Source organism: Phyllostomus discolor, chromosome 1, assembly GCF_004126475.2.
Source record: "Phyllostomus discolor isolate MPI-MPIP mPhyDis1 chromosome 1, mPhyDis1.pri.v3, whole genome shotgun sequence".
NCBI lineage: Eukaryota > Metazoa > Chordata > Mammalia > Chiroptera > Phyllostomidae > Phyllostomus > Phyllostomus discolor.
Genome location: NC_040903.2, coordinates 166,526,054 through 166,551,092, shown reverse-complemented (window position 1 = coordinate 166,551,092; position 25,039 = coordinate 166,526,054). Strand labels below are relative to the sequence as shown.

The window sequence follows — 25,039 nt, the reverse complement described above, 5'->3', positions numbered from 1 at the left end:
GCAGTAACCATGAGAGCAGAAATGAAAGTGTATTAGTTAACTACCACTGCATAACAAACTACTCAAACATGGTGGCTTATGCTATAAGTATATATTATTTCACAGAAGTCTATAGAACAGGTGCATGGCTCTGCTGACATGAGCTAGATTTGCCTCATGTCAGCTGAGCTAACTTATGTGTCTGCAATTAATGGGCAGGTCTGCAAGGAGGAGGGGTGCTGGCTGGTATAAGGTGATTTCAACTCCCATGACTGGCTGCCTGCCTTTTGGTTGGAGTGATGGGAGAAATTGGACCACATGTCTTTTCATCACCTATCAGTTTGTTATGTGTCTGTGGCAAGTTCCAAAAGAATGAAAGAAATCACATAAGCCTTCTCAGGGCATGGAAATAGCACACTGTTACTTCCATCCCATTTTGCTGCCCAAAGCCAGTCTCAAGGGCAGCCTGATTCAAAAGGTGAGGAGAGCTGCAAAGTTACATTGTAAAGAGCATGGACATGGATGCATGAAGAATTTCAGCTACTTTTGCAGTCAGTGTATTACAGACAGAAAGGATATAAGAGAAATGTGGGAATTAATATTTCATGTTCTCTACCCTTGAAGATAACTTGAATATTTATGACTTGTGTTTTTGGGTGATGATACCATTAAATCAGATTGAAGAGAAACATGGGAGTAAGTCACAGAAAGAAAGTGTTGGTGGACTGGGAGAGGAAGAGAGGGGAAAGATTTGGAACTAGTGTGAATAAGTGAGAAGGAAAATTAGTTTAGTCCTGTCACACCAAATTTTAGGTGCCTTTGGGACATCTAGATGGAGGCATCTAACCATTATGTTGGTGGAATTGAAGATTTTCCAAGAGAAGAGTTGAAACCTAGAAATACATACATTTAGTAGTTATTAACTATGTGTTGGGTGGCAGAAGTTGATGGGGTTGTCAAGGAAAGAGTATAGTGTACAAAGATAAGAGGGCTGAAGACACACAGTCAGTCAGCCTTACATTTAAGAAGTGAGTGAAAGGAAAGGAATCATCCAAATGGGTGGAGGAAGTACTGAAAGGAAATAAGGAAGTCTCAAGGTGAGGGCATTCCACTGTTGTAGATGCTGTGGAGTCCAAATCAGCTGAGGATCAAGGAGAAGCAATTTGGTCCATCACTGGTGGTCCTGATGGGGTTGAGAAGAGAGGAGATATACTGATGGAGGAGTGAGGAGGAAAAAAAGAAAGGGATACAGAAGCTGGAGGCAGAGGCAAGCTTTAGAGACCATATATATAGGATTGGGAAGACATGAGAAAGAGTTGGAAGGCAGAGGTTATAGTATAAATGGATTAGGATTACAAAGGAATGGGAAGAGATGAACAGAATTAAATCCTTTATATAAAATGCTTCATTTAATCCTTACCACAACTCTTTGAAATAACAAGTTTAATTAAAACTACAATGAGATGCCACTTCACACCGGTCAGAATGGCCATCATAACCAAATCAACAAACAACAAGTGCTCTTAGGGTTGTGGAGAAAAGAGAACCCTAGTACACTGTTGGCAGAAATGCAGACTGGTGCAGATACTGTGGTAAACCGTATGGAATATCCTCAGAAAACTAAAAATGGAACTGCCTTTTCACCCAACAATTCCACTGCTGGGATTATACCCTAAGAATTTTGAAACACCAATTCAAAAGAACCTATGCACTCCAATGTTCATAGCATCACAATTTACAATAGCCAAGTGCTGGAAGTAGCCCAAGTGCCCATCAATAAATGAGTGGATCAAAAAACTATAGAACATTTACATGATGGAATACCATGCAGCAGAAAGAAAGAAGGAGCTCTTACCCTTCGCGACAGCATAGATGGAACTGAAGAGCATTGTGCTAAGTGACATAAGCCATGCAGTGAAAGCCAAATATCATATGATCTCACCTATAAGTGGATCCTAATAAACAAAACAAGCAAGCAAAAATATAACCAGAGACATTGAAATAAAGAACAAATTTACAGTAGCCAGAGAGGAAGGGGGAGGGGGGTAATAGGAGAAAGAAGGGGAAGGGTTGTCAAGGAACATGTATAAAGGACCAATGGACAAAGCCAAAAGGGGAGTTAGGATTGAGTGTGGAAGGTGGGGGTGGGCGGGGTGGGGAGCCATGGTAGGGGGAAAATGGAGACAACTGTAGTTTAACAAAAATAAGAGAACAAAGAATTCTCAGTCTTTTATGGGTTAAGAAACTAAGGCATAGAAACCTTAAGTAACTTACAAAGTCACACAGTTATTAATTGGTGGACCTGAATTCATTCTTCCTTTCTCAGCCCCCACCATAAATTTTGTTTTTTGTTTGTGTGGGTGTTTTTGTCATATATGGTATATGGTCTTTTAGAGAGGAAGAGGCAAGTCCTTTGAAGGCAGGTATAAGTCTTCACTTCCTTCCTCCTCCCTCTGTATCTTATAAAATTTGGAGATTTAGTATATTTTTTATTGATAAGTTTGATGTTAGGTGACATTTAAATTGATCAAGTCAGGTGAATGTACTGAAAGAGGTAATATTTTAGCTTATAGAGAAGACATTTAGATTTGTTAAAAATGGAAGAGTGATTTAAAGACAAAAATATTTAAACATACCTACAGTAAGTGCCCTAGAACAAAAAGCATTTAATCCCAGGATATTTTAATCATAACCTAAAATTTTAGAAAGTGAGCTTTAAAGACAGCTCTAGATTCACATCCTTCAGGTATGAATATGAGAGAAAGACAAACTGTGTATGAGTAATCCAGTGGTTTGGAGTTAGAGAACACTTTTCCATGAGTGTAAAAAAAGTCCTACAAATAACAGTTAGCTTGCAGATAGACCTGTTCAACTTATTAGTTAATAAATTATACATGTAAAATGAAAAATACAGAATAACATTGCTATAGTAAGTAGATTAACATTAAAACTATTAAAAAATAGTGTTTAACAACCAGAGATGAGGAAACTGGTGGAAATGTTTATGATTTTGAATACGGCTTTCTGGAACTTCTAAAGGCTTTTGAGGATACTGAGTGATTTCTATTTTTTTTTTTTTTTTTGGAGTTACGGAAGTAGTACATGCTGCCCTGGCTGGCGTAGCTCAGTGGATTGAGCGTGGGTTGCAAACCAAAGCATTGCAGGTTCGATTCCCAGTCAGGGCACGTGCCTGGGTTGCAGGCCATGACCCCCAGCAACCGCACACTGATGTTTCTCTCTTTCTCTCTCTCTCTCTTTCTCCATCCCTTCCCTCTCTAAAAATAAATAAATAAAATCTTAAAAAAAAAAGTAGTAGTAGTACATGCTTTCTATGAATATTAAAATAATAGAAAACTAAGTAGAGTATTCAGTTCCTTTTCAAGGTAGCCACTGTTAGTAGTTATATAGATTTACCAGGACTTTTTTCTATGTATTTATAAATACACAGGGTAGAGTAAATACAGGTTTAGAGTTGTCTATATGGAAAATAATACAATAATTAATAACAAGAATAATCTCTGTGTTTTGTATACTCGCAACTATAAACCTACTTTTGCACTCCCCTTTACACTTGTGTATATCTACACACTCAGGTTTTTCCCTCCTCCCATTTGAAAAACTTTATTGAGGGATAATTGATGCACAATAAGCTGTACATGTTGAAATACACAATTTGGTGAATTTGGCATATTTGTGTGCTGATGAACCTATCAACATAATGAAGATAATGAACTACTTATAACTCCCAGAAGTTTCCTTGTGCATTTTGTAGTCCATCCCTCCTTTCCATCTGCAGGCAACCACTGATGTGCTTTCTATTATTGTCTATCAATTAGTTTGACTTTTCTAGAATGTTATGTAAATGGAATCATATAATATGTACTCCTTTGTTTAAATTCTTTGACTTCGGCATACATATTTTGAGATTCATCCATGTTATATATATAGCAATTGTTCATTTTTTTGTTGTTGTTCAGTAGTGTTCCATTGTGTGGATATACCACTGTTTGTCCACTTGTTAATAAATATTTGGGCTGTTTTCTATAACAGTTTGGAGTTGTTACAAATGAAGTTGCTATGAATATTCATTTAGAAATCCACGTGTGAACCACAAGCTCATTTTTTCTGGCTAGATACCTAGGAGTGAAATGGCTGGGTTGCATAGTAGGTATACATTTAACTTTTTAAGAAACTGTCAAGCTGTTTTCCAAAGTAGTTGTAATCCTGTTAAATTGATTGCATTCTACATTTTGCTTTAACTTGTTTGTTTTGTCACTAGCCTCCTTGATACTGTTGGGTCGTTATCATATCCTGACATCCATAGTTACAGCCATCAAGAAATTTAAACTATTTGTAAAGTTTCATAGAGGTTTAAAAAAATCTATAATCCTATTAAATACTCACTTTCCCAGACAACTCAGAACTTTTAAAAAATTTATTCCACAGCCCAGCAGGGGCCACTTTGAAATAATCTTGGCTAGGTGTATTTACTAGTATTGTCAGCTTCAGTGCTTTGTCACCAAATTTAAATGTACTAGAATCCATTGCAGTAGTTTCATGATTGTTTGGCACTGATTAGTGGAGCAGTGATTTATTTGTTCCTTCATTTTTAAATTTTGTTTCCCTTTATTTGCACCATTCATTCCTGATCTATTCCTTTTCTTTGTCATTTTACTTGTCTTATTTCTTGTCATGTAATATTTTCCCTTTTATTTTTTGCATTTTGTTCTTTCTCTTCCCTCTCTTTCTCACTAATACTTTTGCCTCAATTTCTATATGCACTGACCCCTTCCATTAGCCAATGTTTATTTGTGGGAAGTGAGATTTACCCACTATCTAAAGGGGTGCTCAATACAGAATAGAAGCAGTTGCAAAACACTGTCTTAGTGGCCTCCAAGCATTGATGTATTTCTGGAAGTCTCAAATTACCTGATGCCACTGATAATCATTTCCTTAAAAGAGACTCAGGGTTGCTGTTGAGCTGTGTGGAAAATTCACACTAGGCTATAAATAGTACTCTGCACAAAGTTGGGAAATCCAGATTTACAGCTGGTCCAGAGTATAGTCTTTTTCATATCATAATCCCTTTAGAATATCAGTCTTGGGTCAGGTGGCTGTGAGGACTAAATGTGAGTAGCAGTATCATGTTTTCTGGGTCACTGTAAAAGATGCATTACATTTGCAGATACATATAACTACATTTTTGCTGTTATTAAGAAAATCAGTTTCATTGTCTTTTTTCAGCAGGGTCATATTGCTTTTAGCACAAAACCTTTTCTGTGACATTCATTGTAAACCATCAAAGAAAAAGTCAGGCTGTTTGGCTATTTCCACTGCCAATAACAAGCATTAAAAAAGTAGATTTTATCAGTTAACTTTCCTTTGCTTGAATGAATGTGACACTCGACAGATGAAATATGAGCTGCAAGTTTCTTTTGCCCCATTCCTATAAACTATGCATTGTTTTGATTTGGCTTATTGAACGCATTATAGGGGATTTCTGTATGGCTCTGGTTCAAAATTCTGTGCTTTTATTCTTCTGAGCTAAAGATTGCATGTAATTTAGTAAAAATTTCTAAAAGAATTTATGCTTTCCTCAGTTAAAAATGGTGTGTGAGCAGCAAATAGAACCTACATCTCCCCTACCCATATAATTCAAAGGCCTTTCATAATAGGCCAAGTAAGAGTAAGCTATTTATACAATCAGGGGGTGAAACAGTTTGAATTGATGAAACAGTTTAGAAAGCATGATTGTATAAAATTGATTAAAGTCCCTGGTTAGATATGGTTAGACATACTTTACCCTAAAGAAATGCATTCTTGGTGGTTGAGATAACCTTAAATGCTAGTCCTATCATGAGGAGCCTCTATATAGATACAGAAGCACTTTTTAAAAATGTCACCTTTATTGAGGTATAATTGACATAATAGATATTCAATGTGTAAGTCATGGTGATTTGATATATGTATACATTACAAGAGCATTCCCCTCATCTAGATAATTAACACATTTCGTCACCTCACATATTTACCTTGTGTGTCTGTGTGTGTGTACTACTCTCAATAAATTTTAATTTTACAATTCATCGTTACCAAATATAGCCACCATGTTTTGCATTAGATGCACAGACGTTACTCATCTCATAACTGAAAGTTTGTACCATTTTCTTCCCTGTTTCCTCCACTCCGCCCCCACCCCCACAGCTTCTAGCAACCATAGAAACAGAAAATTAGAAAAGTGAGAACTTTTATAAAATAATCATTCTCAAACAGAAAAACTCCATAGCAAGTAAACCATGAAAAGACACGTTTGCATTTGTACCTACTCATAATTAGTTTTCCATATTACTTTCAAATCTGATCGTGTTTATATTTTGCTTAAAATATTTCAGTGACATCTCATTGCCTTTAGAATGCAATCCAATGCTTAGGGCTTTTCTTCTCATATTTTAAACTGCATATAAGTCACACCTGGGCATCTTAACAAAGGGCTGATTGGCATTGGGATGGAGCCTGATACTCTGTTCTAAGAATAGTTCTAAGTCTGATCCAAGGACCACACTTAGAGCAGCAAAGCATTGGAGCATAAAAAGTTAAGGCTTTTCATCATCTGTCCCTGCCTGCCCAGTGACTGCATCCTTTACTGCCCTGTCTCTCTATGTCTCCATCCCCCCTCACCCCCTGATTCTTCTATATACCCTAAATTCCCACCACATGGAATTTCAGTTCTCTGAATGTACTTTGCTCTCTCATTGTTTTGTACCTTTGCCCATCCATGCTCTACCCTCTGCCTGGAACACTCTTCATAATCCTTTGCTGTTTACTAGTCCATCAGCCCTTGACCATACTTGTCACCTCTCTTCCAGACTCATAGTCTTCACTTGATGGCCGGGGTGTTATAGCATCCTGTGGCTTTTACTTGTAGGTAGGACCTTACCAGTGTAATGGTCTTGGATTTTGAGTGGTTTTTTAAGGAATGGCAAGTGGATTTACATAGGCTAGACAAGAAAATCCATATTAGAGAATAATGAGGAATGTTGGATGAATAATTGCACAATTAAATTAATATTGGTAGCAAATAGGGAGGGAGAGATTGACAGATCCGAAAGCCCTGCTGATGACTTTGGGAGTGATACAATGTTCAATCAAGTGGAAGATAGGGGAAATTTGCTTTTGTTGCAGGAACATTTAAAGGAGGGGGAATTGGAGAAAAAGAAACTCCCAATTCTTTATGCATGAATGTATGTTTCTACTGGGAGAATAGACTCACAGGCCGGATCAGTGTTTCCGTGCTAAAGTGCCATGGTGCAGTCCTTGTATGGACCTCTTATGTCTCTAAGGCAGCCACTTGGGTGTCATTTTTTTAAAGCCCCATTTTGACTACTGGTTGTACCATTTACTAATTACATGACCCAAAACAAGTGGTTTTGAGTCCTTTTATTCTTTTCTTTTATTGATGTTTAGAGATGAAGGAGCAGGGGAGTGGGGGGGGAGAGAGAAGCATCTGTTTTGTTTTTGTTTGTAGTTCCATTTATTTATGATCAGGGATCAAACTTGCAACCTTGGTGTATAGGGACAATGCTCTAACCAACTGAGCTACCCAGCCTACCCAGCCAGGGCCTGGTTTAACTTCTCAGAACATATTTTCCTACTTTTAAGTGAGGGTAATATTATTTATCTGTTAAAGTTTTCAGGAGTATTAAATGAGTTAATGTATGTAAGATACGTAGTAGGTTAATTCTCTCTTTTCCCCTTTAAGGGCTGTGGTTAAGCCTAATAGAAAAAGTGAGCTACAGCATTATTAAGAGGATTTCATTATGCTGTGGACAGGTTGCCTAGAATTCATGGTCCACATAATGAATTCACCTTAACAAGGACATCTGATGTATGTGTGCGAGTGACAATGTGTGTAGTTTTTTTCCTGTTACCAATTAAATAGTCTTGGTCTTTAGTTTAATATCTATTAGAAGATGAAAGAGATACTCAGATATTTAGTAGTGATTGATTTCCAATTTATGAATTGAATGTCATATATAGAACATTTAATCGTAATAAATTATAATGATGTAAACCTTAATGAATTGCACTGCATAATAGGCATTTACTAAATATTCACTGATTACCAGGAAAGTATGTGAAAAAGAAAGAAAAACTGTGACTTTTTATAATCTGAGAAAGTGATATATAAAAGAACAATGGAGAATAATATTGTAAAGTTTATAACAAATAATTTAATATACTGCAGCTCTTGAATTGTTTTAAATGTCTTTGAGATAATCATTTGGAAAAACAAGTAATTCCTAGTAGAAATATTTCTGCTGTAATTTAATGGACTTTGTATTTTTCTCATTATAAATTTATACACGGATGAAGTTGCTAAGTGACATGAATTTTGTTACAAAACCTCACTCTTCTTAATGCTTTCTTGATCCTTCTGTTTCTCGGACTGATGCAAAGTGTAAAATTGCATGGAATGTTCTTCCTGCACAGTTGAGCTATTAAGCAGAACTAATTCTTTATGGAATGACAACAAGGCATAAGAAAGGCATCTCTTGGATTAGGCAATATAAGGCAATCACTTGGCAAACGGCTGAAGGGGAAGTTGGTCTTGGTAAAGACAAAGCAATGGCCCTTTTTCTCTTCCCCTTGAATTCATAGGAGCCACACAAGTTGAACAGCTTTGAAGCTGGTTAATGTGGCTTACTAGGCGTGTTTTTTTTGTGTGCTGTTTCCTGCTTGTTTTTGCCAGCAGAGGGGCCAAGAATAATCACTTGATAAACGCATTAGCATGTCTCATACACTTCTGTGACCACACACTGTTGCTGGGGAGACACATAATTTGAGAAGAGGAAAATCCCAGTTGGGGATGTCTTTCAAAGTGAGATCAGATTTTACTCCCAACTTAATAGGATTCTGTCTAGATTATGAGAGTACCATATGGAGACTAATTATTTAAAAAAAATTTTTAAACTCGAGTAAGTAGCAGTTGGGAAGGATGAAAGGTAGAGTAAATAGCGGTTTATGTTCATTTTAGCAGCTCTAGGAGGACAAGGAATGTTGGTAGTAATTTTATGACAGGTTTAACAATTATAGAACACTGTTTTTATTTCCTTTGATTTTTCTTATTGACAGCCTGCTCTTTTTTATTTTGCTTAGGTGTATGATTTTCCTTGTTCCTAATTTCTTCCTTAAATTCCCACCATGACAGATGCTTTCTCTTAAAGCATTACATTTCCATATCTACTTCTGTTCTTTATGGTCTGCTCCTGTAATGCCACCTTGGTTGCTTGTCACTCTGTGGTTACAACTGCTCTCTTCAGGGTGGACATCCTCAATATGGCAAAACATAGGCCAAGGAGTAGCTAAGAAGGACTATACTTCAGCTGCAGATGAGGATGTCAGGAGAAGTGGTTATGACTTCAGCATTGCAAGTGTTCATTCAAAATAGCTCTTTCTATTCTGCTTTAGGAGGATGGAAGTCAGAATGTCACACAAATATGTGTGTAAAAACAATGAACCTTTATTTTCACATTTTATGGTGCAATTTGATCCTGAAGAAGCATTCAGATGTTCAGTAGTCTTGGTCAAACATGAATTCTAAAACCCTGTAGCCACTCTAGAAAGTCTGTTTATCATGTGAGGTTCCTTGGATCAAACCCGATGGTTCCTGGACCAAATTCTGCATAATTTCAAGTTTGGCCTGATGGACCTATATCAGGTTGAATGTTATGAGACTTCCCCAAATGAGTTTAGAATGTAAGGGAAGCCCCAAAACTGACAGATGTCTAGCAGGATAATGCTGGGCAGCAGCCTGGAAAAAGTCTATGTTGGAATTACAATCCTTCAGTGTGCTGCTGGGCTGGGCTACTTAGGGAAGGCTGGTTTTTCACGTGTATACATGTGTGTATGCCTATTTTTTTCACATATGTGCATGTAATGCCTTATTAACTCCTTATTTTTCTAGTGACTCAGCAGAAGTATTAAAGCTGTCCCACCATTTCCATAGGTAGAGGAATAGGAGGGCTCCAGGTGTCTTATTCCTCCTGTTCCTCAGGAACACAGGTTCATTTATAGTTATCAGTAAGTATTCTGTGTGTATACTTTTCATATATAAGTTTGATCAGGAACATAAGTCTTTTTTGAAGTTGATTTTTTATTTTATATACAGTAAAACTTTTTGGGGTCCACATACTATGAGTTTTGACATATTCATAGTCATGTAAGCATCACCACAGTCAGAATGTAGAATAGTTTCATCATCCCCAAACATTCTCTGATGCCCATGTAGTCATACCCTCTACATCCCCTAGTTTCTAGCAGCCGTTACATCTTGCATTTTCCAGAATGTCATATAAATGAAATTATACATTCTATAGCCTTTTTGGTCTTGTGTCTTTTACTTAACATAATGCATGTGAGATTTATCTATGTTCTTAAGTGTATTCATAGCTTGTCCCTTTTTATTTCTGAGTAGTATTCCACTGTATAGATCCACTACAATTTACCCATTCACCAGTTGAAGCACATTTGGCTTTTTTGCAATTTGGTGCTGTTATGAATAAAGTTTATATAAACTTTCTTGTGCATGTTTTTGTGTGAACATAAGTTTTCATGTCTATTGGGCAAATATTTGAAGATGAGAATGCAATATGTTTAACTTTATTAAAAAACTGCCAAGTTATTTTCCGAAGTGACTGTATAATTTGTCATGGAGAAATGCAAATTAAAACTATAATGAAATATCACTACACAATGAGATACCACGTCTTTTTTCACGTGTTTTATGTTCAACTCCCTTAATATCTGTGGATTATTTAATATATTCATGCTACCTTCTAGATTAAGGAGTTGCCTGCTCCAGACTTGTCCAAAGCCCTTTAGACTAAAGAGAACATAACTGTCCTTATCCTTTTTCACAGGCATGGTATCTTCTGGCTAATGTTAGTCTTTTAAGTCCCAGCACATTCTTGTGCTTTATGATACATATGTTTATGCACAGATATACATATGTCATTGCCTCCTTGTATACTAGAACTCAAACAAAAATTATAATGATGCTTAAAATATTAAATGTAAGAAAATTTGGAATGATTTTTAAGTCTCATTCAAAGTCTTCTGGTTTCATACTAAGTGCATTCCCATCATATCTAGTTGTGAGCTAATTTTATTTCAGTAGACATTTAATGATGGGCAGTTATGTATAAAACACTGTGCCCTTCAGGCCCATTGAAATCACTGCTAGTTTTTGCTTATTTTAGGTGACAGATGATAAGTTATTGACACTTGTTCTTTTGTTGATTGTATGCATTGGAAGGGGTGACAAAGGCAGAAGAGTAGAGGGAACCTACCAAAAAGCGCCCTCTGTTTAACAATTAAACCTCAGCCTTATTAAGTTTCCCACTGAAAATTATGTACACTTCAGAACATAATCAAGGATAAGATCATCCATGTTTGGTTATTTTTTGAATGGCTACCATGGTTGTAGAGAGACCAGTACTTTCTGTTGGTCCATAAACCCCATAATACCATGCTAGAAGATGTATCAGGTTATACTGAACTGTGGCTCTGGAAAGGTCTTTAGAACTGGAAGGCATGGCATTAATCGCTGAGAAGAGTACTACCATTTTGTGTATGAGGACACTAGGAGCCAAAGAGCTTGCTTTTGACAGGTCATTTATAGTTCATTTATGACAGAGCTTGGAGAGAATACAGGTGCCCAACTATCATGAGCAAGGGAGCATCCCTGAAAGAAGCACGTGTATTCACATCTTTCCACAATGCCAGGTTTATTCGGGGAGAGCTCCCCAGTAAGCCAATAGAGTCATGCACCGGTTACACACAGAAAGGGGGTTGTGTGATAGACCAAGCAGAGCAAGCATCTGGTGCAAAGTCCCAGTCATTGGTGGCATCTGCATTAGAGAAGAAGGCATCAGTCTTAAGCTGAGTGGATGGCTGCAGTGACGGCTCATGTTTGGTGTAATGGGAGTCCTCTTGGGCTCTGAGATTGACCCATCGTATAGCCAGGCTTGAGTGTTGAATGGTCAAAGGTCTTGAGTTCTTATAGCTAACAGTGGGCTGGCTATATCTCACTCATTTTGATGTCCAGATGGAGTCCTTATCTGAATGGTTTTGGGCATTCTGGGTTCATTCCCATTAGACACCATTACCTTAGTCTGTTATGTTGCTGCTTGACATAACTGACACAGCTGACCGTGACTCCACACTGGATTGTCAAAAGATGTCCAGGAAGTTCCCTCTGCTCTTACTGTATACACTGACCTTAGTCTAATTCTGTTTCTCAATTTGCTCTGCTTCCTGCACTGTAGCTAAGGTCCACTTGTGCCCTGGACTCTAGAACCCTGGTGTGGGACTTACAGAACATTCATACCTTTAATCTTATTTCCTCCTTAAAAGAGCCTGTGGGGTGATGGCACTATTTTAAGGGATATTGTGACTTACCCAAGATTATGTGTTGAAGGCAATGATTGGGTTAGTTAGCCAAGACCAAAACTTAGACCTCCTGACTCCAAAATTTCTCTTGGTACAACAGCTACCTCTGTGACAGTGATGTAGCTACTGTCACATTCCAGTGGTGTATGCCCCTGGAATTAGAGTGTCATGGAAGGGACCTTTGAGATCATGAGAGTCATTCAACCTCCTATCTAATTGGGAAATCTTTTACCATATTATTTTAGGTGAACAACAAGCAGCATTTTTACATTGATTTTTATTACTAACAAATGTTTACTACACATTTATGGTAGCTCCTTACACATTCATTCATTTATTCAATCAACCAACAAACAATATTTCCTACCAGAGTCTTGCTACTCCCCTAAAGCAATTATCCTTTTCTGTAACTGGAAACGTTTTTTGAATTCTCATTGAACTGCCCTTAAGTTTTCCAAAAAAGGACAAATGTTTAAATATTTTCTTATTTCATAGTCATATGGACTCACATCTTATTATTTCACTCTTTGCACATCAGCACTGCCAGCACCAATATATTAAGATTAGTCTTGTTGTCTAGTGCTAGCTCTTAGAGCATGCAGAAATTTTGGTTAGACTGTTCAGATTTTATTAAGAATAAAAGAAGTTGGAAGAGTGGCATTCTCTAATTGAGCTGTCATAAGAAGGTTGTCAGCACAATTTTGCATTTTTTTTTTTTACTTTTAGTGTATCACTATTTTTTCCCATGCAGTAACAGTTATTTTAAGGACCATATGAGTTCCAGTAATTGAAGGTTTAAGAGCAAATCAGAACAGCAAAAAGAAAAAAAGGAATCCAAAAAATGAGGATAGTATAAAGAGCCTCTGAACCAACTTCAAGTGTACCAACATTCACATCATGGGGGTGCCAGAAGGAGAAGAGAGAGAATGAGAAATTGAAAACCTATTTGAAAAAATAATGACAACTTCCCTAACCTGGAAAAGGAAATAGACTTACAAGTGTAGGAAGCACAGAGAGTCCCAAACAGACCCACACCAAGACATCATAATTAAAATGCCAAAGGTTAAATACAAAGAATCTTAAAAGCAGCAAGAGAAAAACGGTTAGTTACCTACAAGGGAGCACCCATAAGACTATCAGCTGATTTCTCAACAGAAATTTTGCAGGCCAGAAGGGATTGCAAGAAATGTTCAAGGTAATGAAAAGCAAGGGCCTACAACCAAGATTATGCCACCTAGCAATACTATTATTTAGAATCAAATGATTTATAAAGAGCTTCTCAGAGAAGGAAAAGGTAAAAGAGTTCATCACCACCAGCCAATATTACATGAAATGTTAAAAGGTCTCCTTTAGGAAGAAGAAGAAGAAGAAGAAGAAGGGGGAGGAAAAGGTAAAAAATATGAACAATAAAATGGCAATAAATACATGTCCATCACTGTCAGCTGATTTCTCAAAAGAGACCTTGCAGGCAAGAAGGGGCTGGAAAGTAGTATTCCAGGTCATGAAAGGCAAGGGCCTATATCCAAGATTGCTGTATCCAGCAAAGCTTTCATTTAGAATGGAAGGGCAGATAAAGCTCTTCTCAGATAAGGTCAATTTAAAGGAGTTCATCATCACCAAGCCCTTATTATATGAAATGTTAAAGGGATGTATCTAAGAAAAAGAAGATAAAAAATATGTACAGTAAAATGACAGCAAACTCACAATTATTAACAACCATACCTAAAACAAAAACAGACTAAGCAAACAACTACAACAGGAACAGAACCACAGAAAAGGAGATCACATGGAGGGTTATCAACAGGGGAATGGGAGGGGGAGGGAGAGGGGAAAAGGTACAGAAAATAAGTAGCATAGATGGTAGGTAGAAAATAGGGGGAGGGTAAGAATAGTATGGGAAATGGAGAAGCCAAAGAACTTATGTGTATGACACATGGACATGAACTAAAGGGGAGGAATGTGGATGGGAGGGGGTGTGCAGGGTGGAGGGAAGTGAAGGGGGGAATGGGATAACTGTAATAGTATAATCAATAACATATATTAAAAAACACATGTCTATCAACAAATGAATCTAAAAAGAACAATGAAGAATAGAAACAGACTCATAGATACAGAAAACATTTTGATGGTTGCCAGATGCAAGGGGGTTTGGAGAGATGGATGAAAAAGGTGAAGACATTAAGAAGTACAAATTGGTTGTAACAGAATAGTCATAGGGATGTAAAGTTCAGAATAGAGAATATAATCAATAATATTCTAATAACAGATGGGTACAGAATTTATCAGGATGATTTAGTAAGTTATATAATGTCTGATTAATCACTAGGACGTATACCTGAAACTAATATAACATTGTATATCGACTGTGACTGAAAAAATTTTTAAATGATTTAAATTTTAAAAAGTAAAGACATTGCTGAACAGCAGTGAGTGGCCTAGCTGACAGGAGGGGACTTGAAGAGCTTTGTGTTGCTCTTTCCAGGACTAGGAACTGTGTTTGCAGAGTACCAGGTGTGGTATTTGTCAAAACAGGGTTGATATAATATCAAAGAAGCAAAGAATTCTCAGGTATTATTAAAGGTGTCTTTTAATATGTTTACAGAAGTAATATAATAATGGAAAATAATCTAGTCTGTAGAAACTTTGCATGTAGGATCTATTTCTGAAAGTCCCTGATACCCATTTAGTTAGAAAGTTTCTAATCTTCATTTTCTTTACATTTATTTGGACACATGTTTTGATCTAAGTATTATCTTTGAAAAGCAAATGCATGCCCCTTAGCACCTAGTTGCCAAAATAAACACAGATTCAAGCCAAACACTAAATTCCCTAGAAGCTAGGTATAAGAAGCCACTTACAGAATAGCTATTGTATAGTAAGTACAACTGGAAAAAAAAAGTTTGACACTGAAGTCATAGAGACCACATCTGTCTTGTGTTACATTATTTTTATTAGATGGAGTTTTTTGTAAAACAACCTTTTTAAAAAGTACCAATTTCTTGTCTAACCTTAAGGATATAGTAAGTTTTCAAGTTCTCTTTGAAACTTGTACCTTGGTTGGTTTTTACCTCAAGTGGATAAAGCATCAGTTGCCTTGATGCTTTGATTAGATGGGTCTGGTCTCTTTGTTTACTTCCTGTTTGGTTGTAGGTCAGTCTTTAAGTTTGAAAATTGAAAGCAAATTGGATCTGATGAAGTAAGAAATTACTACTGTGTTTTGAATAGGAAAGCCTGCAGTAGACAAAGGCATGATTTAAAGACCAGTGTCATAGAAGTAAGCTTTAAGCTAATTCTCTCATTCATATTCTCTATCTCTCTCTCTTTCCATTAGGAACCCTGAAATTGGGGGTATTCAGGAGCCTGGTATAAAAATTTCTCTGGTTTCTTGATGAGCCACTTACAGATTTCCCCAGAACTACTGACTGGTGACTTAGAGCTGTGGAAACAGCACAGCGTTGCTAGAATGTGATGACTACTGGCCATGTTCCCTTGCCATTTAGGACTTCCTAAGGAGGGAGTGTGGCAGTAGTAACTGATGCAGTCCTTGACCAGCTGAGGCCTCCAGAACCCCTGACTGAATCACCTCTATAAACCCTGCATCAAGATTCTGATTGATTGAAATATTTTCTTTTTTTTTTAAAGAGTTGTCTTTGTTTTTTTTTTTTTGATTTTATTTATTTATTTTCAGAGAAGGAAGGGAGGGAGATAGAGAGAAACATCAATGTGTGGTTGCTGGGGGTCATGGCCTGCAACCCAGGCATGTGCCCTGACTGGGAATCGAACCTGCAACACTTTGGTTCGCAGCCCACGCTCAATCCACTGAGCTACGCCAACCAGGTGAAATATTTTCTGTTTAGTGAAAGAATATTTTAAATGCAATTTACAAAAGAAAGTGTTTTTTTTTCTTACATAGAGAATAGTCTGAACTTCTTTAAAATTACTAAGTGTCTTGTCATTTCAAACTGTATTGATAATTTTTAGTTGCTTTTAGATTCAACACATATTAACACATTGTTTGTGGGTAGGTTTTATCGCACGCTCTACTACCAGTCAACACAAAACGTATAAATACATTTCCCGCATACAATGTGTTAAGTATTTCATTCATTGCAAACTTTTAGAAGCATGGATGGCACATTAGTTTAATATTGTAGTTATACCTTTCCAGTGTAGAAACACATATGTGTTATTTTTTGATCAAATAAAAGTTTGGATAACATTTCCCTCTTAGCATCTTTGACCCTTTTTTCCCCTCTGACTATAAATCATAGAAGCAAATATTAAGTAGACAGGTAAAGAGGAGGAAGTCACAAATAAAATAGGCACTTACATTTATTGTGTTTGCAAGGTTGTTTTTGAGAACACCGCATGTTTCTTAAGACCTTATTTCTTGCCTATTTTATAGAGCTCTGGCCTCTTAACAGCACAGCTTTAATGACTTTTTGTGGGGCTCTTGGTTTATGTTAGCACTGACTGTGGAGGGAAGAAAGAGGTCAGGTTTCACAAGAAGGCTGTAGACTTGTAAAAATCATACCTAACCGGCAGAAACAAAGTCCACATCAAGGAGAAAGCTGAAATTTGCATAAAGACGTGAGATATTTTGCCATTTAAATAAGTACAAAATGTTTTGATAAAGCCGAAAATAGTTTACAAACTGCAGTTTTAGGAGGTTCTAACGTTCATTGTAAAGGATCTTTTCATTTAGTCAGCTTAACGCCCCACTTAAAAAAACCAAGGTAGAAAAACAAATACGTTGAAGGAAACAAAGTTTTGAGACTTTTACAATGTATTCATATTTACATGCTTTTCTAAAGCTTCTAAGTTTAGATGTAAAATTTCCTGTAACTTATTTTTAATTTAAAAAGGTTTATTCAGATATTCTTTTTCTTGTAATTTTCAGATTGAGGCACTGGTTGGGGAGAGAATCAAGTGCCTATCAATCATAGGTGATGTCTGCCCAAAGCATGAGAAGTTCAAAAGACTAAAAAGGAGGCATATTAAAATTAAGAATGAGAGATTTATCAGGTAGTAGTGACAGTAGAAAATTTATGAAGACATGTTCATATAGGCATACAAAATTTATTTTAAAATGTCACTAGTTTTTCTCAACTATGTGTATTATAGAAAAAATAAGTACAAAAAAATCACAATACATAATCCTGCCACTAGAGGTTTGAACTTAATTCCTATTTTCCTGTAATATATCCTCTAATATTTCATCATTCAGATAGGGGATTTTATCCTCCAAATAATTTATTTGTACACTTTAAAATGGGAAAATTATTTCTCTTTCTCTGCATTCTATGTACCTTTATGTAAAAGCTACATAGTCTGGCTTAGTAGAAAAGAAGAGAAAAATGTTAAACTACTCTGCCTACGTTAGAGCTTTAAAGTTTATTTTTATTGCATAGTGGTCACTGACATCCTTTGTTTGCCTTTCTTTAAGTCATCATTTCTAAATTAAAAGTAGTTTGTTCATAGCAAGACACATTTTACTGCTATGACATCTCCAGCACCATGACTAGTTCACTAGGTATCCAGCAGTGCCTTAACTACATGTTCATGTTATCTTATCTGTGTGTGTGTGCACACATGAATGTCTGTGTATATAATTAAAGATTCTTATAAAATATAATATCTTCATTTTACTCAGGGTTACAGAGTTGTGAGGTTAAGTAACTTCTCAAGGGCACACAACTCATGAATGCAAAGCTGTGATTCTTACTCAGATCTATACATTTTTAAATCTGCACCCTTAACCACAAGGCCATACTGCTGTACTATCTCCCAATATCCACCTAAATCATTCCCCCTGTTGTACTGGATTTTATTCCTGATATTCCTTAAACCAGCTAAGGCTAAAATTTTGCCTCATCTTAGTATCCTTTACCTCAATTTTCTAATGCCCTAACTTCTATCATCAAGAAATAAGAAATTAAAATTGGAAAAACAAATACTATTTCTCCTAAGTTCATTCCAGCAGAGCCTCAGAAATTAAAAAAATATATTTTCTTTGCTAATTTTACATGTCATACACTGCTGCCTTTTTTAGGCAGGTACTATAAAAACTCAAGAATGTCTTTAATTAAGTCTTAACAATAGCCTAACATCTGAACCATTAGTTAAATCAGGATGAATAGATATTTAAAAGTGTTTATCTTATTAATCCCTGACCTGATTTCATAGTTTCCCTGTCTTCCATAATATGTCCAATTTCTTCTCATTCTTATGAAGTGAGAATCTGTGATGGTGAATCACCAGTCCACCTGATTTCTTACATGTTTTCTGGTCTGGCACCAGACTGTCTGCCAACCTTCCATATACAGTAGTACCTTGGTACTCATCATTAATTTGGTCCTACAGGTGGTGAGCAAGTGACAGTTGATGAGACGTTTTCTCTTTCAGGGTAGCGTCATGATTCATACGAGTACTGGCAAGTGCGGTGGGTGGCAAGCCAGCGCTGAGTGCAGAAACACTTTTTCTCATCAAAATTCGATGAGTATCAGGTTTGATGAGTTCTGGAGCCAGTGAATACCAAGGTATCACTGTATATGTATCAGCCAGAAACCTCAGAGTCATTTGGGTCCTTTTTGCCATTTCCCTTGACTTTCTCATGGCCAAATCTTATTGTTCGGTGTACAACATCTCTTATTTGTGCCCTCCCTTCCATTCCTGCAGTCTCTTCTGTTACGCGAATTCACAGTCTGCTGTTCTAGTAGCCTTTTAAATGGTTTCCCTACCTCTGAACTCTTTCTAAGTATTTCTTTTGTTGATCAAAGTATATAGTCTTAGAACTAGGATGGTAACAATAAAGAAATAGTTTGTATTCCCAATTGGGTGCTTGGTTTGGTGTGGGATAATCAAAGAAGAAATTATTTGAATAGGCTGGAAGAATTGCTTTATGACATAAAGTTGAGCTCTAGTAGATATTTCAGTTTAGAGAGGGAAAGGCTGGAGAAGAATAAGGTAAAATTTACCACATTGATGGCCAGAACTAAAAGTCACCCCCTTACACACGGAAAAGGTATTATGGGACCAAGAAGAGAGATTGGTACTTCATAAAGCTGGCATTAAATTTGTAGAAATTTAGGTCCTTATTCCCCCAGAATATGAATGTTTGACATAGTTTAGTTAATTATAGAAAAATGAGCTTAGATTATTACAGAGAAACCAGGCTCTTTATGAATGTTAACCTGATATTTTGAAGACAAATACAACTGTACTTGATATTTTGGAGATAAATATAACCATGTGTTCTCTAATTCTTCAGTAGGAAGGGCATTGGTTTGATGCAGAATAAAAATGTTTTAAAATAGATTAACATTTTAGAAAATGATTATAGCAAAAATTTTTTTAAAATTGTAATGATTTTTAGAATTTGATGTTCTTCAGTAGGGGTTCTCAGACATTTTAGTCTCACTCTTTATACTCTTAAAACTCACAGAGACCCCAAAGAGCTTTTATTTGTGTAGGTTATATCTATTGATATTTATTATTAAAAATTAAAACAAGTTTTAAAAATATTTATTAATTTACAAATAAAAACATGGATCCATTACATTTTTAATTTTTTAATTTATTTTTAATTTTATGATTATGTTATTACAGTTGGCCTGATTTTTGTCCCTTTGCTCCTCTCTACCCTACATCCCCTACTTTCTCAGGCAATCTCTATACTTTGTTCATATCCGTGGGTCATGTGTATAAGTTCTTCAGCTACTCCATTTTCTATATTGTACTTTACATCCCCATGGCTATTCTGTAACTATCTATTTGTACTTCTTAGTCCCCTCACCTCTTCACCCATTCCCCCACGACCCCTCCTATGTGGCAAGCATCAAAACATTCTCTATATCCATAATTCTGTCTCTGTTCTTCTTGTTTGCTTACTTTTTTAGATTCAATTTTTGATAGATATTTATTCATAGTTTTAATCTTCTTTTTCTTAAATAAGTCCTTTTAACATTTCATATAATAATAGTTTGATAATGATGAAATCCTTTAGTATTTTTTGGTATGGGAAGCTCTTTATCTGCCTTTTGATTCTAAATACTATCTTTGGTAGAACAATCTTGGCTTTAGGTTGCTGCTTTTCATGACTTTGAGTATTCCTGCCAGTTCCTTCTAGCCTGCAAGGTTTCTTTTGAGAAATCAGCTAACAGTCTTATGGAAACTCCCCTGTAGATAAATAACTTCTTTTCTCTTGAAGCTTTTAAGATTTTCTCTTTATATTCAACTTTGGCATTTTAATTATATGTTTTGGAGCAGGTTCCTTTGCATCCATCTTGTTTGGGACTCTCTATGCTTCCTGGACGTGCATATCTACTTCCTTCACCAAATAAGGGAGGTTTCCTTTCATTACTTTTTCAAATAGATTTTCAGTTTCTTCCTGTTTCTCTTCTCCTTCTGGTATCCCTATGACGCAACTGTTGGACCTCTTGAAGTTGTCCCAGATGCTGCTTATACTATTCTCTTTTTTTTATTCTTTTTTCTTTTTGTTCTGATTAGTTGTTTTTTTGCTTCCTTATGTTCCAGTTCATTGATTTGATTCTCAGCTTCATCTACTCTACTGTTGTTTCCCTGCAAATTGTTCCTTATTTCAATTACTGTATCCTTCATTTCTGATTGGATCTTTTTTATGCTATTGAGATCCTCACTAAGTTCCGTGAGCATCCTTATGACCGTGTTCTAAATTCTGCATCTGATAGATTGCTTATCTCCATTTTGTTTAGCTCTTTTTCTGGAGTTTTGATCTGTTGTTTCATTTGGTCTGTGTTTCTTTGTCTCCCTGTGTTTGTTTCTATGTATTAGGTAGAGCTGTTTTGACTCTGTGTTTTCATCGTGTGGCCTAAAAGAGGTAGGTGTCCTGTAGGGTCCAGTGGTACAGCCTCCCCTATCATCCACACTGAGTAGTTGAGGTATACCCTTTGTATGGGCTGAGTACACCATCCTCTTGAAGTTAAACCTTGGTTGCCATTGGCAAATCAATGAGAGGGATTTATCCAGGCCAGTCAGCTACAAGGGCTGACTGTGATCACTGACCACCATCTCCATCCTCCATGGAGGATCAGCTGTGCAGGGGCAGGGTGGTGATACTATGATGTGGTCTGTAGTTGCCCACTGGGTGCACTGGCCCTGGAGATTTCTGGGTGGTGCAGGCCAAGATCAGCCCCCACCTGTGTTTTGCCTGGAGACACCCTGCCTGAGCTATAAAGCAGTCTGAGATGGCTGCCACTTGTGCTGGACTTGGAGATTCCCAGGTGAAGCCAAGCTGTGAATCTTGGCTGGCTTTTGCTAGTGCCAAGCCTGAAGTTTATTGAGGACAGCTGTTGGTTATTTAAGAGGGTTTAGGAAGCTGTGAAGCCTGAACCAAGACCAGCCATTCATATGGAAAAGCAGCTTGGGTGGGCCATAAGTTGGGTGGGGTGTAGTCTCTAGGGATCTCCAAGGTTAGTCAAATAGTGTTTGCTAAGTTGATGGAGTCTCAGATAATGGTACCAGCTTGCCAGCTCTGTGGGCAAAGGGTTTAGACAAGGGACAATGGCCTCTGCTGGCCTTGATGCCAGACACTTCAGCTTCTCCCTGTATGCCCCTGGTGCCTTTCAAGTTGCTACCCAAGTGCTGGAGCTCAGAGAGAGTACATCTTTGTAGGTTGAGTCCATGTGTGAGTTCTTTAAGAGGAACTGCTTGAGGCTCCAGCAGTTTCTTCCATTGACTCAATCTCCACTGGTTTTTGCAGCCAGAAGTTGTAGAGACTTATCTTCCTGGCACTGGAACCCTGGTTTGCTGGGAATCTTCACTCCTGAGATAGCCCTCCTGAATTTTTATCCACCACAAGTGGATGTGGGACCAGCCCATTCCCTGTGTCTGCCCCTCCTACCAGTTTGGATGGTTGTGGTTTCTTTAATTCCATAGTTGTCAGACTTCCATTCAACTCGATTTCTGATGGTTCTGAGTGATGTTTGTTTTATATTTTGGTTGTAATTTTCTTGGTGCTGTGCGAAGAGGTGAGCCATGTCTTCCTGCACTGCCATCTTGACCTGAAGTCCTCATTACTTATTAACATAATACATTTAATCAACACAACTATTTTCCAAAGCAAAAGAAAATTTAGTCAGAGTGGCACTGTTTTAGTTTAATAGATGATGGCTGGACTCATACATATATCTGCTTCTATTTGGGTCTGTTGTGATGTCACCCATTGTGTTGTTTCTGGAAAACACTGTACACAGAGAGATGAAAATGAGAAGGCGCGCATAATGGTGATTATGAAAATGGTTTTTACCTTGTGGATCCACTGACAATGGTCATTTGAGAACCACTCTTCTTTAGGAAGCAGAAATTTTTGGTTACACACAAAAAGTCACTTTATTCTTCATCCTTTCTGGAAGAATATTTTCTAAGAATATTTTCATTATTCACTGACTATGTACTATTCCTCTAAAGGCCTGTTATCCACTTACAAACTAATGAAGTCAAGTCCAAGGTAGAATATTTTAGTCTTTTACCCTTTCCAGTCTAATGAGGGATAAGTCATCTAGACCATAGTCGCTCCACTTTTGTCCGTAACGTTTCACTTGATTGATAAACCATGAAGGCATATATACTTTTTGAACTGGAATCTGAGGGGAGGAAGTAAAACCATCACTGAGGCCCTTCCTTTGTGTCTTGGGAGACTTAGTAGAGGAAAGGAAAACCACATTATTACCTGGAGTCTGGACTCTGTCAAAATGTAAAACCATGGACCCTGACAAGTTCCTGGAGGCCAGCCTAGAGTAGTAAAGAATTATCTCTAGAAAATATCAACACTTGAAGATTTAGCTTTACTTTGGAAATAACAGAAGTCTAAAAATAGTCTCAAGTCTCTCTAACTTTTTGTTCATCAGCACACCATTTATCTTTTCTGTCTTTTTGATTCTGCAACATCAATACCAACCCCATTTAATTCCAAACACAGAGTCCTTGTTTTCATTAAGGTATTTGTAGAATCTCACCCTTCTCACTGCCACCACCCAGTTCTGTCATTGCTATTTAAACAGCCCATTGGTCTTGATTCTAGGCTCTTTTTTTCTTAGTCTATCCTGTGTAACAGTGCCTGATTAATTTTTTCCAAATGCTACTATCATGATACTTCTTCACTAAAAAATCTTCATTGATGTCTTAATTTGTACTATGCTAGAAATCTGCTTTATCTCTACTCTTTTTCCACTTTTGTCATTGTCTTCATGTCAATCCTACTTCCCCTTTTCATTTAAACTCAATATATTATTCAAAACTCAACTTAAAACCAATCTCTGTAAATAGTTTTTACCTGTCTAATCAGAATTCATTGGTTTCTCTCTCCTCTGAAATAGAGTAGTATTTGAAGTTTGTACTTCATAGTTTGGTATGTAATTAAGTACCATTATTAATTTTGTTTGTTTGTTTCAGTTATCTTAATTTTTTTTCTCCAAACAAGTTGTAAGTTTCTTAAGAACTTGGTTAGAGTTTCATCCTGGGAAAGACTGGACTCCATGGTTTGGGCAACTGCTCAGTGGTTTTTCCACAGTTATTCCCTAAATTATTTTTGTGGTGATTATGTTGTGATGGTCTTAACATCTGAATAAGAATTTAAGTCTGATAAATGATATTTAGTAGAATGCTATTTCCAAGTATGGTATAATAAGTTCATGTACTTATTCTGAATTTGTCAAACAAACTTTATCTTGTAGCTATTTCTGCATTTGAAGTTCAGCCAATTTCTACTGAGGTCCAAGAAGGTGGAATTGCTAGATTTGCATGCAAGATTTCATCAAATCCTCCTGCAATTATAACATGGGAAGTAAATCGAACAACTCTACCTGTAACTATGGACAGGTAAAGGCAGGTTTTGTCTTTGGAGAGATGTGGGAGTAATGAACACTTTATTATGAACTCCTTTTTATTTACAATGTCAATAATCAACTTCTTAAGACACTTCAAAATTAGAGAATTAGATCGTCAGTCTCTGGAATATGGGGCATAATTCCTGTTTTGGAGGATCAGATCAGAATTCAGAGAGCCTGCCTTACTGCTTTGTTCCTTTCCTCGAATATCTCTTCCAATCATAGGACCACCTGAGTTAATGGATTGCAGCCTAAGGATTTGGAAAACCAGATGACACTTTTACTGCTGGCAGTAGCAGTGCTGATGAAAAGAATCTCCCATGTATGCCCTGGTAGATGCCCAGTTCTATCTCCACTTTCCACTTCGCAGTCCCCTCTCCTCTACACATGCACACATTCACCTCCCAAGGTTCTGAAGATGCTTGAAGTCTAAAAATAAAGAACTTTGTAGCAATTTCAAAAAGTTTGATTCCTGTCCTAATGAGTAGCACTGTTCCTATGTAGGCAAAAATCATTTACTAAAATGGTGGGGCACATAGATGGGAGGACTTATTCAAGGAAGTACTTTTTTAAAAACTTACGTTCAGGTATGCCTTGGAGAATACATCAATACTAACAGGCAAAAAATTCAGGAATCTGAAAAAATTATATGAAGCTCTAGGCAACCAGTTAGCTATATCTAAGCTATCATGTCAAGTGAGACTCTGTGTAAAATTAGACTGATAGGTACCAGAAACCACACATTG

General features: G+C 36.9%; 1 protein-coding gene across 1 annotated transcript in view; it reads left to right on the top strand.

Annotated features, from left to right (window-relative positions):
- PRTG (protogenin) overlaps nucleotides 1–25,039 on the top strand; it is a 123,798-nt gene that overhangs the window by 26,011 nt on the left and 72,748 nt on the right. The window contains exon 3 of the mRNA XM_028507756.2: nucleotides 24,141–24,285. Coding sequence (XP_028363557.1) covers nucleotides 24,141–24,285 — 145 coding nt within the window. The remainder of the gene's footprint in view (nucleotides 1–24,140; nucleotides 24,286–25,039) is intronic.